Source organism: Malaclemys terrapin, chromosome 19 (assembly GCF_027887155.1).
Source record: "Malaclemys terrapin pileata isolate rMalTer1 chromosome 19, rMalTer1.hap1, whole genome shotgun sequence".
NCBI classification, from domain to species: Eukaryota; Metazoa; Chordata; order Testudines; family Emydidae; genus Malaclemys; species Malaclemys terrapin.
This window is the reverse complement of record NC_071523.1, coordinates 16,691,647-16,703,853: the sequence shown is the minus strand read 5'-3', so window position 1 is coordinate 16,703,853 and position 12,207 is coordinate 16,691,647. Positions and strand designations below refer to the sequence as shown.

The 12,207-nt window shown below is 39.7% G+C and overlaps 1 protein-coding gene across 1 annotated transcript in view; it reads left to right on the top strand.

The window, feature by feature from the left end:
- The window catches only part of SLC35E2B (solute carrier family 35 member E2B), a 31,430-nt gene that overhangs the window by 12,896 nt on the left and 6,327 nt on the right, over positions 1-12,207 (top strand). Inside the window, exons 3-8 of the mRNA XM_054009259.1 lie at positions 43-178; positions 1,037-1,164; positions 5,387-5,507; positions 7,852-7,905; positions 8,731-8,803; positions 11,728-11,873. Of these exons, the coding sequence (XP_053865234.1) occupies positions 43-178; positions 1,037-1,164; positions 5,387-5,507; positions 7,852-7,905; positions 8,731-8,803; positions 11,728-11,873 (658 nt within the window). The remainder of the gene's footprint in view (positions 1-42; positions 179-1,036; positions 1,165-5,386; positions 5,508-7,851; positions 7,906-8,730; positions 8,804-11,727; positions 11,874-12,207) is intronic.

Sequence of the window (12,207 nt, the reverse complement as noted above, 5' to 3'; positions counted from 1 at the left end):
TATTCATCTTCTGACCTCTCTTGGTTTCTCATTTTTCCTTAGGTGCTGTTCAGATGCTTTCAACCACTTTCATTGGCTGCATAAAAATGTTTGTTCCATGTTGTTTGTACCAGCACAAAACACGTATCTCTTACCCTCCCAATTTCATCATGACAATGCTGTTTGTTGGACTGATGAGGTAAATGGTTAAATATTTCCAGGGGGGCAGTATAGGTGGTAGCACTGTGTACTGCCTTGCAGGAGACTCACTTTCACGTCTCTTCTTCCTTCATGAGAAGGGCAGAGGGCATTATTCATACAAAACATTTTCTCAGAAATCTCACAATGATCCATCCATCCTTCAGTCGCTCTTTCTAAACACCTCTTTTCTTCTGACAACAAGTCTTTGAAACTTTCTTTGCACTCCATTGGTTTTAATCCATCATCTCAAAACAAACAAACAAAAAAACCACCCTCTCTCTTTTCTTAATAGTTTCTTTTGGTGATGTGATGTTTCTCTTCTCTTTAAGACTAATACTTTGTTTTCATTCAGGACTACCAGTTGTTCTGATTATTACTACTTATTGTGGTGTTGCTGTGTCCTCCTATTATCCTTTCCTAGCAATTTGTATCAGAAGTTACTTAAAATATTTATAAAATTACATGTTGTTTTTAAACTTACATCTTTAAAAGAAAGTATTTGCTCTAGCCTTAGATAGAGCAGGACTATATATCATGCCTGATGAGAGGCTATTGGAACATCTGTTTGGGCTCACCTTCACTTCAAGTCTAAATGGGTTTTTACTAAACTGGGAGCAGGTATTGAACAGTCTTTCAGCACTGTTATGTTTTATGATTTAAAAGGAAACTGAATGGAAGCTACCTTTTATTCTGATGAAATAGGAAGCTAAATGTAGCATACATAATTTAGTTACTATACCACAAATGTGTATATTGTGGCGCAGTAACTAAATTATGTTTAAGCATCTAAAGCTAAAATAAGCCTTTTAAGCATTGTTTTACTGTCTCTGCTTGACTTTGTGTGTGTCTCTTTCAGGTTTGCAACAGTGGTTTTAGGTCTAGTAAGCTTGAAAAATGTGGCTGTTTCATTTGCTGAAACAGTTAAAAGCTCTGCACCTATTTTTACTGTCATTATGTCCCGGATGATTTTAGGGGAATACACTGGTAAGTAGTTTGTTGGAATGTAATCATTTTGCAATGTAATGTGGGCTATTTGGCAATTGACAAAGAGATTCCATCTGAGTTGTTCAGTGATTAATGCAGCTGGAAAAATTGTCCTTATTGAACAGAGTCTAAACTGTAAATTGAGCAGGCAAGGACCTTTTTTAAAGTAATTTGTCAAAGGACAGTGTTGGTTGGAAATTTGCTTATTTGACCAAAAAAAAATACTGTTACAATTTTTTAGATACGTATATACTCGATCATAAGCCGGTTCGTTTATAAGCCGACCCCCCCAAGATGGATAAGTAAAAATGGAAAATTTTTATAACCCGTTCATAAGCCGACCCTATAATTCAGGGGTTAGCAAACTTTGGCTCCTCCATCAGGATATGCTGCTGGTGGGCCGAGATGGTTTGTTTACCTCAAGCGTCTGCAGGCATGAAGGTAAACCTAAGTAAACAAAGTGTCCCGGCGCGCCAGCTGCTTACCCTGACGGGCTGGGACAGCAACTGGTGGGAAAAAATTTTTGGGGGGGGAGAAGCTGGGAGTCAGGGCAGTAACCCCTGTGACCACCCCCCACATGACCCCACCCCTAGCCTGGGACCCCCACACTCTCACCAACCCATCCCTTCCCACTTTATCTGGGAGGGCCAGGGGAGGATGTCTCTAAGCTGGCTGGAGCTGCTCTGGCAGGCTGGGTAGCGCGGCCGCAGCCTGCTCCGGCGGGCCAGACTAGGCGGCGCAGCCATAGCATGTTCTAGTGGGCTGGGCCAGGTGGCATGGCTGCAGCGGGTGGGGCCGAGCGGCATGGCTGCAGCCGGCCAACCCCGGAGCTGCAGCTGCTTCGGAGGCTGGGGGGAGAGCAGCATGACCAGAAGCGGAGAGACTCTGGCCCTGCCTCTTCCCTTCTGCTCTGCTGGCTGTGCTGCCTCTCCTTGCTCCCTCTGTTGGGGGGAGGGGCTGTGTCCCACCTCTCTCTCTCTATCCCCGTTCATAAGCCGACCCCCTTCTCTGGTGCTTCCCTTTTTTACTAAAAAAATTTGGCTTATGAACAAGAATATACGGTACCTTTTTTTAAAATTAACTTTATGTATATGTTTCTCCCATGTGGAAAGCTGCTGATCTGACAAGCATTTTAAAAATCTTGAGTGTCTTCACTGTGTCCAGCCTGAGGCTAAAAAATAAAACTGGCCTCTTACATGCTTTTTCATAATCGCCACTGAATTGCAATTGCATTCTAGTCTTCTAGTCTTTGAGAGACCTTGCCCCGATCAGCAATGTGCATTCTTCCTGACATGAAGTCTGAGGGGGAGAGGACTGAATGAAGCCAGAGGAAGGAGGATTAGCACAATCGCAGGGCAGGAGGGCAAATATTAATTTCTTCTGCCATTTGAGGACATTGACAAGAAAACCAAGACTGGAGAAGATACATTTTAATTTACCTCTGCAGGGCAGATGTGCTGGTAACTCAGTACACCTATAATATCTTTAAATGCAGGTCAACAGCTTGTCTGAAATCTCCTTTGATTGAAACTAAAATATCCACTAGTTTTGAAATGAGAGGAGTCATTACTAAACAAGTTAAAATGTAGCTCATTATTTTTTTCTAAATTTGTATTATCTGACGCATGTCATTTTGGAAGTACAGTAATGTAAAGTAGAGCTGGATGAATTTTTTTGGCTGGAACTTTTTTCACTGAAAAATGCAGATTCAGCGTCACTGAAACACTTTGTGATTTTCTTTCTGGTTAGGTGAATTGTTTTCAGAAAAAAACCCTCTCTGTCACAATTATTCATTTTAGAAAGACAGGGTGGGTGAAGTAATTGTGGCATGCCCCACAGTACAATCTGGATTGTTGGATCGTTGTGCCCTCTTAACTCTCCGGTCTGGAGTGCACTATGCCCTGCTTTGTTCTGTGAGCTGCCACTCTGCCCACTCACGCCAGCCCTCTAGCATGCAAGTCACCCCTAGACATATACCAGAGTGCTGTGCACAACCACTCTTGAATTACATACAGGGCGACACCTGCATATTCCTAGTCCAGACTTATACCCCAGAAATGTCCATTTTACACTGCTTAAGATCCCTTTGATCAGAGTAAACTCATTAGTTTATGCATATTAATATTAATATGCACCAGCCTTTGTAACCTGAGTAGATTCTCCAAACTTCAGTCAAAACCACACAGGCTTAGATAAAACATTAAAATAAGTTCATTAACTACAGAAAGATAGATTTTAAGTAATTATAAGTGGCATAATCATAGAAGATCAGAATTGGTTACAGAAAGAAATTCAAGATAAAATCGCGGTCTAATTCCTAAAGTTTATCAAGTTAAGTCAGATTTGAAGGTTTCTCTGACCCAAAAGCCTACAACAGTCTGTGCTAACTGGGAAGCTCTTCCAGTTAGGACCACTTCTCCCAGTTCAAATATTTCTTTGTCTTCCAAGTGATCTTGTTGCCTTCAGTATAGGTTGGGGAGGAGAGGGGGCCTGATGATGTCACTGTTCCTTATTTTATACTCTCCTCCAGGTGTTGGAAAAACCCTTACTATGTCCTGGGGTTAGGCAGCCCCAGTGGCGGATTTAGAGTTAGTGGGGCCCTGTGCACAAATTCATTTTTGCCCCCTCCCGCAACCCAGCCAAGAAAAAGATCATTCTCTTATGCCCCCCTTTTTCATTCTTTTTTCTTCATCCTCCTCCTATATTATAAGTAATGGGAAGTAAATTAAAATAAAGTGAGGTACCTTGATTGGGGTAGGGGCTTGGGGTGCAGGAGGGGGTGAGGGCTCTAGGCTGGGGCAGGGGGGTTGGGTGCGGGAGGGGTGAGGGGTCGGTCTCTGGGAGGAAGTTTGGGTGCAGGCTGCAGGCTCTGGCTGGGGTAGGGGGTTGGAGTGCGGCAGGGGGGTGGCGCTTACCTCAGGCGGCGCGGCTCCCAAAGCCACTGGCACACCCCCCCCTCTGGCAGCGGCTCCTAGGTGGGGGGGCCAGGGGTTCCCGGCCAATGGGAGCTGCGGAGTCGGCGTCTGGGGCAGGGGCAGCGTGCGGAGACCCCCCCAAGGGCTGCAAGGACATGCCAGCCGCTTCCAGGAGTGGCATGGCACGGAGGGAGGGAGGCAGAGCAGGCAGGCAGCCACCTTAGCCTTACTGCTGGCACGTCTCTGCGCACTCCTTGGGGTGAGGGGGGCAGCAGGTCTCTGTGCGCTGCCCAGGGTGGGGGCAGCGCTTGGAGCCACCTCCCCCCAACCAGTGGCGCGCAGAGACGTGCCAGCTGCCGGATACTTCCAGGAGCCCTGCTTGCCTGAGCCCTGCTACGCCACCGGCTGGGACTCAGGTGCAGGTTGTCAGATGAGATTTGTCCTGCATTTTGGGGAGCCCCCTGTCGGTAGGGGCTCCATGCCACCACACGGTTTGTTTCATGGTAAATCCACTCCTGGGCAGCCCCATTGCTTACGTGCCCTGCATTCAGTTCTTCATATGAATTGCAATTTCTTGCTTTTGTGTACCTGAGGCTTGACATGCAAGACTTGTGTTCACAGTTCCTTTGTTATTTCTAAGGAACTGGTCTGTGGGCATTTCCCAGACTCTCAGCACGTTTCAGTAACAAATATAGCAAAATCTCATAACTTCATATACAATGACACACACATTTCAACAGGACAGTAATGTTCAACAGATTATGACTTTTCCAGTGACACCTCACAAGGCATATGTGGTACAAAATATATCATAACCAGGATATATTCTGGAAAAAACAGACCCGAAGAAGAGCTCTGTGTAAGCTTGGAAGCTTGTCTCTCTCACCACCAGAAGCTGGTCCAATAAAAGTTATCTCACCCACCGTGTCTCGCTAATTTCCCGGGACTGACACGGCTACAATAGCACTGCATACAATGATTCATTTTGACATTTTTGAAATGAAAAATTTTGATTTTTTTGAGTTTAAACAGCTTTTCATTTTGAAATTACCTTCAATTTTATTTTAAAAGATGCAAAAACATTAAACACTCAAAACAGAAACAGTTTTATGTAGAAGAACATTTTGTTCAACCTGAAACAATTATTTTTCAACTTTTTCCTTTTGCTGAAATTTCCCCAAAAGTGTTTTTGTGTTGACCCAAAATGATTTTTTTTTTTAATTTGGAACTGCTAGCAAATATAAAATTCCATTACTCACACAGCTCTGGTTTAAAGCCAATTTTTAATTTATTTTTTTTACTTACAGGATTGCTGGTGAACCTGTCTCTCATTCCTGTCATGGGAGGATTAGCTCTATGTACAGCCACTGAAATCAGCTTCAACATTCTGGGTTTTTCGGCAGCTTTGTCTACTAACATCATGGACTGGTGAGGCCTGATGAAGGTTGCATGTGGAGAAGAGAAGGAATTGTTTAGTTTACAAATAAACTAAGTCATATCTTGTCCCAGACTGTACAGTTCAGCTGGTGTTTCCCATACAGTATATTGATTCTTGGTATTCAGAGAATTATTTCTTAATAGAAAGCATACTGCTCTTAGAGGTGAGAACGCCATAGCTGTCAGAACACAGTGGATAAAGAATAGAACAACTCCTATTCTACAAAATCATGTACAATTGAATTATCTCTGTTCATGACTTTTGACAAAGTCTATTTACCAGGGATTACAGTATGCAACCATTTTGTCATTTGTGACTAGCAGTGTCCTGGTTTGTAGCCTGTGGTAGCTTTTTCTTTTAACTATCAGGCGGAGGGTGGGACAGAGCCAATCAACTGCAGGTTCTTATTGCTGGTGTACTCAAATGGTGAATATACGTTGCTTATGTTTTTTAATAAAATATGTGACCATGTTATGGAAGAATTGCCAAATGCATAAAACCAGTAATGCACAAGTATGTTGCAACTAATATATTATGGAAGAGCACTAGCAACTCTAAACTTAAGGTTGAGCAGATATATTTAATGTTGCTGATAAGATAATTGAAGTACTCTAAGTTAGGTTATTGGGATAATATTTTAATATGCTAGGTTAACAATGAGTTCAAATAACACATGAAAATGGAAAACTTCAGGCATGGTAAATCATTACTTTGAGTTTAATTATAGTCAATAATCAGAAAGCCATGACAGTTTTCTGATACACTTATATAAGAACACTTTTCTCTCTGTAAAGAAAGCCTTTTAATATCCTATTGCAAGGTAAAATATATAAACTAAAATGCAGAGAACTTTCTGATTCTTAAATATGTTTAAGGCAGTTGAGATTATCTACAAAACTCTTCAGTCGTGTGTCTGCATTAAATGGTGGGCAATTCAAAAATAATCAGTGTAATAGACTGCTGGCAATTTTTGTTTACAAAATGTCAAATTCTGTGGTCCAGAATTGTTTACAGGGGACACTGGTTCTTGCCACTGTTGTTGTATTTGGATTAGTATTCATGTCCAGCCCCTGTCATTTCCTTTAAAAGTTTTGCCTTTTAGATCTAATTTGGGTCCAGATATCCTTGTGTTAAAACAAAATAGGCAGACAAGATGATTGTAGGCCTGATTCTACACACTTGTTCATTTGTATTCACTTAGCATAAGTATAAATAAATACACCAGGTGCAAGACAGTGATGACTCTAGTCTCTCTTTCAAATCATTTCTGTCTATATCTCAAGGCAGATGCAAGTGCAGGCATGAGAGGGCTGCGTGCATCTTTTATTTTTAAAATTATGTACCTGCAAATCAGATTTGGTGCTTCTGCTTTTGGTTAATGGCAGTGTTGTAGATTAGTCTGAATACTGAATAACTATGCACTCATTTGTTCTAAATGCCCATATCAATGCACTACACCATCACAGGCTAGATATTCTTGCCTTGTATTAATTTTTATCACTGTTTCCTAGAACACAGCTGAGCAGTAAAAGAAAAATAAAGAGTATTTTAGTTCAGTTCTCTAGGAAGCACTTGAAAATTTAAAGTCTAAACCATTTATATTTAAAATGTTAACTGCAAAGGAACCTAACACTGCTTCTGAATGTTAAAAGTTAATAAGGCAATGCAAAAATGTAAATTAACATTTTCACTTGCAGTATGTCAATATTTATAAGGGATGTGTAGAGTAGATTGGTGTTTTGTATATATTTCAAAGACAGTAATATATGAATCTGAGACTTAGCTGGTTAAAAGAAAAAAGTGCAGTTGGGAGAATATTAAAATAAAATAACATTGTATTGTGGTAACTATAATTCTGGGAAGATTTTGTTCAATACAGTAATTGTGTTATAGTGTGTTCTGTAATTCTCTGATCTTACTTTCGTTTCTTTTTAAAAAGTTTATTAATAGTGAATAGTGTGCTGTTTATAAAATGGGAAATTAAAGCAAATTAATTAAATTTAAAACAGGATATCAAAACTTTCTGAAGTATGTTATAGGATATTCATTTTATCTATATCTATATCTATATATATATATACAGCAAAAGAAGTTAAATTGCTTACTAAAGGCCTTCTTTCTGAATGCATCTTTGTTCTGATCTGTAAAGTATTCTGTTTAAATGCATGAAATAGAAGAAAACCCAGTGTAAATCTGAAGTTGTATATGACTGTCAGGAAGTATTTTATTGAAAACCTCATTTTCCGTCTTTTGGAAATTACCATTAAGTTCATTGTTTCATCTGTTCACTATAAATGGCGCCTGCAGATAAATGTTTTGATTTTGTTTCCCCAGTTTGCAAAATGTTTTTTCCAAAAAGCTGCTCAGTGGAGACAAATATAGGTTTTCGTAAGTATCTACAATATTTCAAATATACAGCTTACAGAAAGGTCCCAGGAAACATCAGGGAAACACTTGTTTATAGTCATGTGGGACCGGGACAAGACTTTCTGTCTTCTCTATGTAGTTTGCTGATGACAGGTATATCCTATATACTGTACTTTAAATGATTGTGTGTCAGGAGAGGGACGAAAAACTTTTGTATCCAAAATATCCATAAGCATTTGCTGGGGAAACTAAATCATGATCAACCAGAAATTCCCTCAGGATACCTAAAATGACAGTCACTTACTCCAAACACAAAAATAACTCCTGGGGGCCCAAACCTGGAAGCCCTCCATCTGCATAGAACTCCCACTAGGCTTGCAGAAACAGGCCCTTAATTTCCATTCTGCATTTTAAAACTCATGAACAGTACATGAAGGTATGAACAATATAGAACGCATGAATCAGTAATCAATTATTGCAGCAAATTCTGCCTATCCACAATTACAATACCTTTGAAAACAAATTATATAAAATGTTAAGTGAACACTACAGTGTGTTGTTCAGAAGCAATTCCATAAACTGAATTTGTTTTTTAAAAACAGCTTGCCTATTAAATTCAAGGCCATCTCAGCCAGCATGGAAAGCAAACTTTGTTAGTTCTATAAGAAATTTTGAATTTGTCTTCCACGAGACTTTTAGCTGATATTTTTTAAAAGTTTTTTTTGACCACTGTAAAGTGTCAGTGCAGAGATTTCTATTTAAATGTAATACAGCTTTCTTTCTGTTACAGTTAAGGAAAAGCTTTTAAAAACATTTATTTTTGTATTATTTGATTTCCATTTATAGTGCTCCAGAACTTCAGTTTTACACAAGTGCTGCTGCAGTTATTATGCTCATTCCAGCTTGGATATTTTTCATGGTAAGAATTTTTATTTGTTAACAAAGATTAATTTTGCTGTTAGATTTGTGCAAATGGCTAACTTTCAGTTTACTTTTCCTCTTCCTTACAATCCTGCTGACATGCACCCCTGTTTACTTGTGGTGTTTAAGCAAGAGATCCAGAAAATGTATTTTAAGAAGCAGTTTCATGTTGACATGACATGACAAATAAACCAGAAAGATAAAGTTTGTTTCAGGAGTTTAGGGAGCAAGTAATTTAGTCTGAATAAATGGCTCTAAAGGGGCAAGGTGGATGAGGTAATACCCAAAGGGACAAACACTTGAAGACTTAAAAAATAAATCCTAATGTTTGTAGGCTTCTTGGATAATAGCACTTTGTATTCACATGGTACTTGTAACCTTAATTATAAAAGAAGAAACTGAGGCCTAGTAGATACAATCTGTTAGAGCAGGGGTCGTCAATCTTTCAGAGTAGTGTGCTGAGTCTTCATTTATTCACTCTAATTTAAGGTTTCACATGCCAGTAATACATTTTAATGTTTTTAGAAGGTCTCTTTCTATAAGTCTACAATATATAACTAAACTATTGTTGTATGTAAAGTAAATAAGGTTTTTAAAATGTTTAAGAAGCTTAATTTAAAATTAAATTAAAATGCAGAGCCACCCGGGCAGTGTGAGTGCTATTGAAAATCAGCTTGCGTGCCATAGGTTGCCTACCTCTGTGTTAGAGGCTGGGTAGAACTGTGTGGTTCCTAGCTCCCATTTCTGTGTTCCAACCGTTAAACTGCATTAACCAAATGCAGCAGAAAAAAAGTTGACTTAATTAATAGTACATGAAAGTACGATATGCTGAGGGAAAGATAGTGATAGAATAGCAAAAATAATGATAGATAGACCTGTCCCATTACCTTATGTATGACAACAGAAGAGATAAATGCAATCATAGTTTCAGAGTAACTGCACCCATATTCCCCTCTGGGGTCCCTTGACGGCACTTACTTAAGGTGTCTGGTTCCCTAGCCATCACCTCTCTTGGGGTGGAGACTTATGTTTCTCTACCCCTTGACTGGGGTTTGAAGGCTGCACAGCTCCCTACCTTGCACTGTAAGGTCCCCAGCAAGCCAGTCTGCCTACATGCGAGCACCTGTGCTTTGTTTTCTCCCCAACAGCTATGAACAGTGTATTGCCAGCAGCTACAAATTACTTCACAGCTCCTTCTAATCAAGTACATTTATTCTTAAGGCAAAAGCATTACTGAGAAAACCTATACAAAACAATGGAAGTTCCTATACACATGCTGAAAGCTTATTAGAGGTCACACATCAGAGTTATGGGGCCCTAACAAGACAAAGTCCTTCCAACCCTTCAACAAGGGTTGCCTTCCCCCCCACCCTCTCGGACAGAAGATCCTGTTTGCTGGATCAGAAAGAAGGCCCTGAGTCATTTTAACTGCAGTTCTTTTGTGCCAAAACCCTTTCTTTGTTTGTTACTTGGTCTCTGGAAAATGCAGTTTTAACCAGCATATGTGTGGATCCCAAGGGGTGGTACCTCTCTGGATGTGTTTAAATCCTACACGAGTCATCTTAATCACCCCCTACTGGTTTTGGTTCCTGGAAGAGCTTTGATAATCCTCCACCATGAAGTAGATCACGATCATGCATACAATCCCTGGCCCACAGTGATATATAAACTTAATATATGTTCCACCAAAGATACTGTAGGCAGTTACAATATCTGTCACAAAAGCAATTATTGTAACCATGCTAGCTAGATCAAAGAGGTCTTCAAAAATATCCCCATGCAGTGCTTGGACACATTAGTGTGTTGATTCAGAAGATGCATGGTTCCTGGTTCTCTTTAAAATCTTCTTGTGTGATCACCATTTCATTGTTGTTTGGGGAGGGGGAGAATACAAATTATTTTCAAAAAGTGATGCTGGGGGAGAACCTTAGTTTTTAATCTGAATAAAAACAGCTCAAATATAAAGGAAGGAAGAGAGCAGCAATAGTGAGAGAACGTATGCCTCTAATTCTGATTACCATAAATTTCTGTGCTAGGTGATTACAACAGATTGGCAGACTTTAGGCTCTTTACATGAATAGAGAGCTCTTCTACTGACTTGCATGGTGTCAAGTATCAGGGGGTAGCCATGTTAGTCTGTATCTACAAAAACAACAAGGAGTCTGGTGGCACCTTAAAGACTAACAGATTTATTTGGGCATAAGCTTTCGTGAGTAAAAACCTCACTTCTTCGGATGCAAAAAGTGAGGTTTTTACTCACGAAAGCTTATGCCCAAATAAATCTGTTAGTCTTTAAGGTGCCACCAGACTCCTTGTTGTCTCTTCTACTGAGTGACCTGAGATTTTGGTGCTAAAACCCTTAATTAGTAGAATTATAATAGCTGGTTAAGATCTCAACATGAATTCAGGGTAGATACTGAGAGGGGATGAGTTTGGACACTAACTCAGGGTCAGTGTGCTCTGTTTAGGGTGGGTTAGGAACTCATCTCATTGTGAATGGGCCAAGTCGTCATGACAATCAAATTACATCAACAGTTACAAAATTAAATCTGTTATCACTTTGGGTAAGGCTAGGTGTCAGGGTTGGTGTAGGGTTAATAGAGAAGCTTTTTGTTGTTAACATGTTAATATTCAAAGGAGGAAATATCACACAGGATAAGTGTCAAATAATGAAAAGTTCAGATATATAAGGCTTAGGCTCTCCTTGCTCTCCCCTGCAGAGAAGATCAAACATGAAAGGTATAAATATTCCATCTCCTACTTCTGAAAATTAGATTAAATATTCCTGTCTTTATTTCCAGTATAAAGAAGTGCCTCCTTTAGGCCTAGGGGTAAAATTAAGTTGCCTAGCCTATGTTTGCTTGTAAAAGAAAACAGGACACAGCTAGATTCTTAAAATCCTGTTCTATTCTTTGGCTTTAGGATGTGCCAGTGATTGGGAAAAGTGGAAGGCGTTTCAGTTACAACCAAGATGTCATTGTACTGCTCCTAATAGATGGAGTCTTGTTCCATCTGCAGAGTGTTACAGCATATGCCTTGATGGGAAAGATTTCTCCTGTAACTTTCAGGTAAAACTATAGATTTTGTGTCAAAATTATGGTTCTTTCCTTCCTTAAACCATCTCATACTGGTAACTGATTGAAAATGCTATACGGTGGAATAAATAAAATAAATTCTACATGTACTCCAAATTAATGAGGATGTTTTCCAAATCCAAAAATCAAACATAGGGCCAAATCCTTGTACTGTATGAATAGTACCACTGGTTGCAAAGGAACTACTGCTTTTGTGTGTAAGGAAAACAGGATTTGATCCTTAGCATTATGCTTGTGGGACAGGTATGCACAGTTCTTAGCCTCATTTCACATAAATAAGCAACCACATTAGGGATACACTTACAAA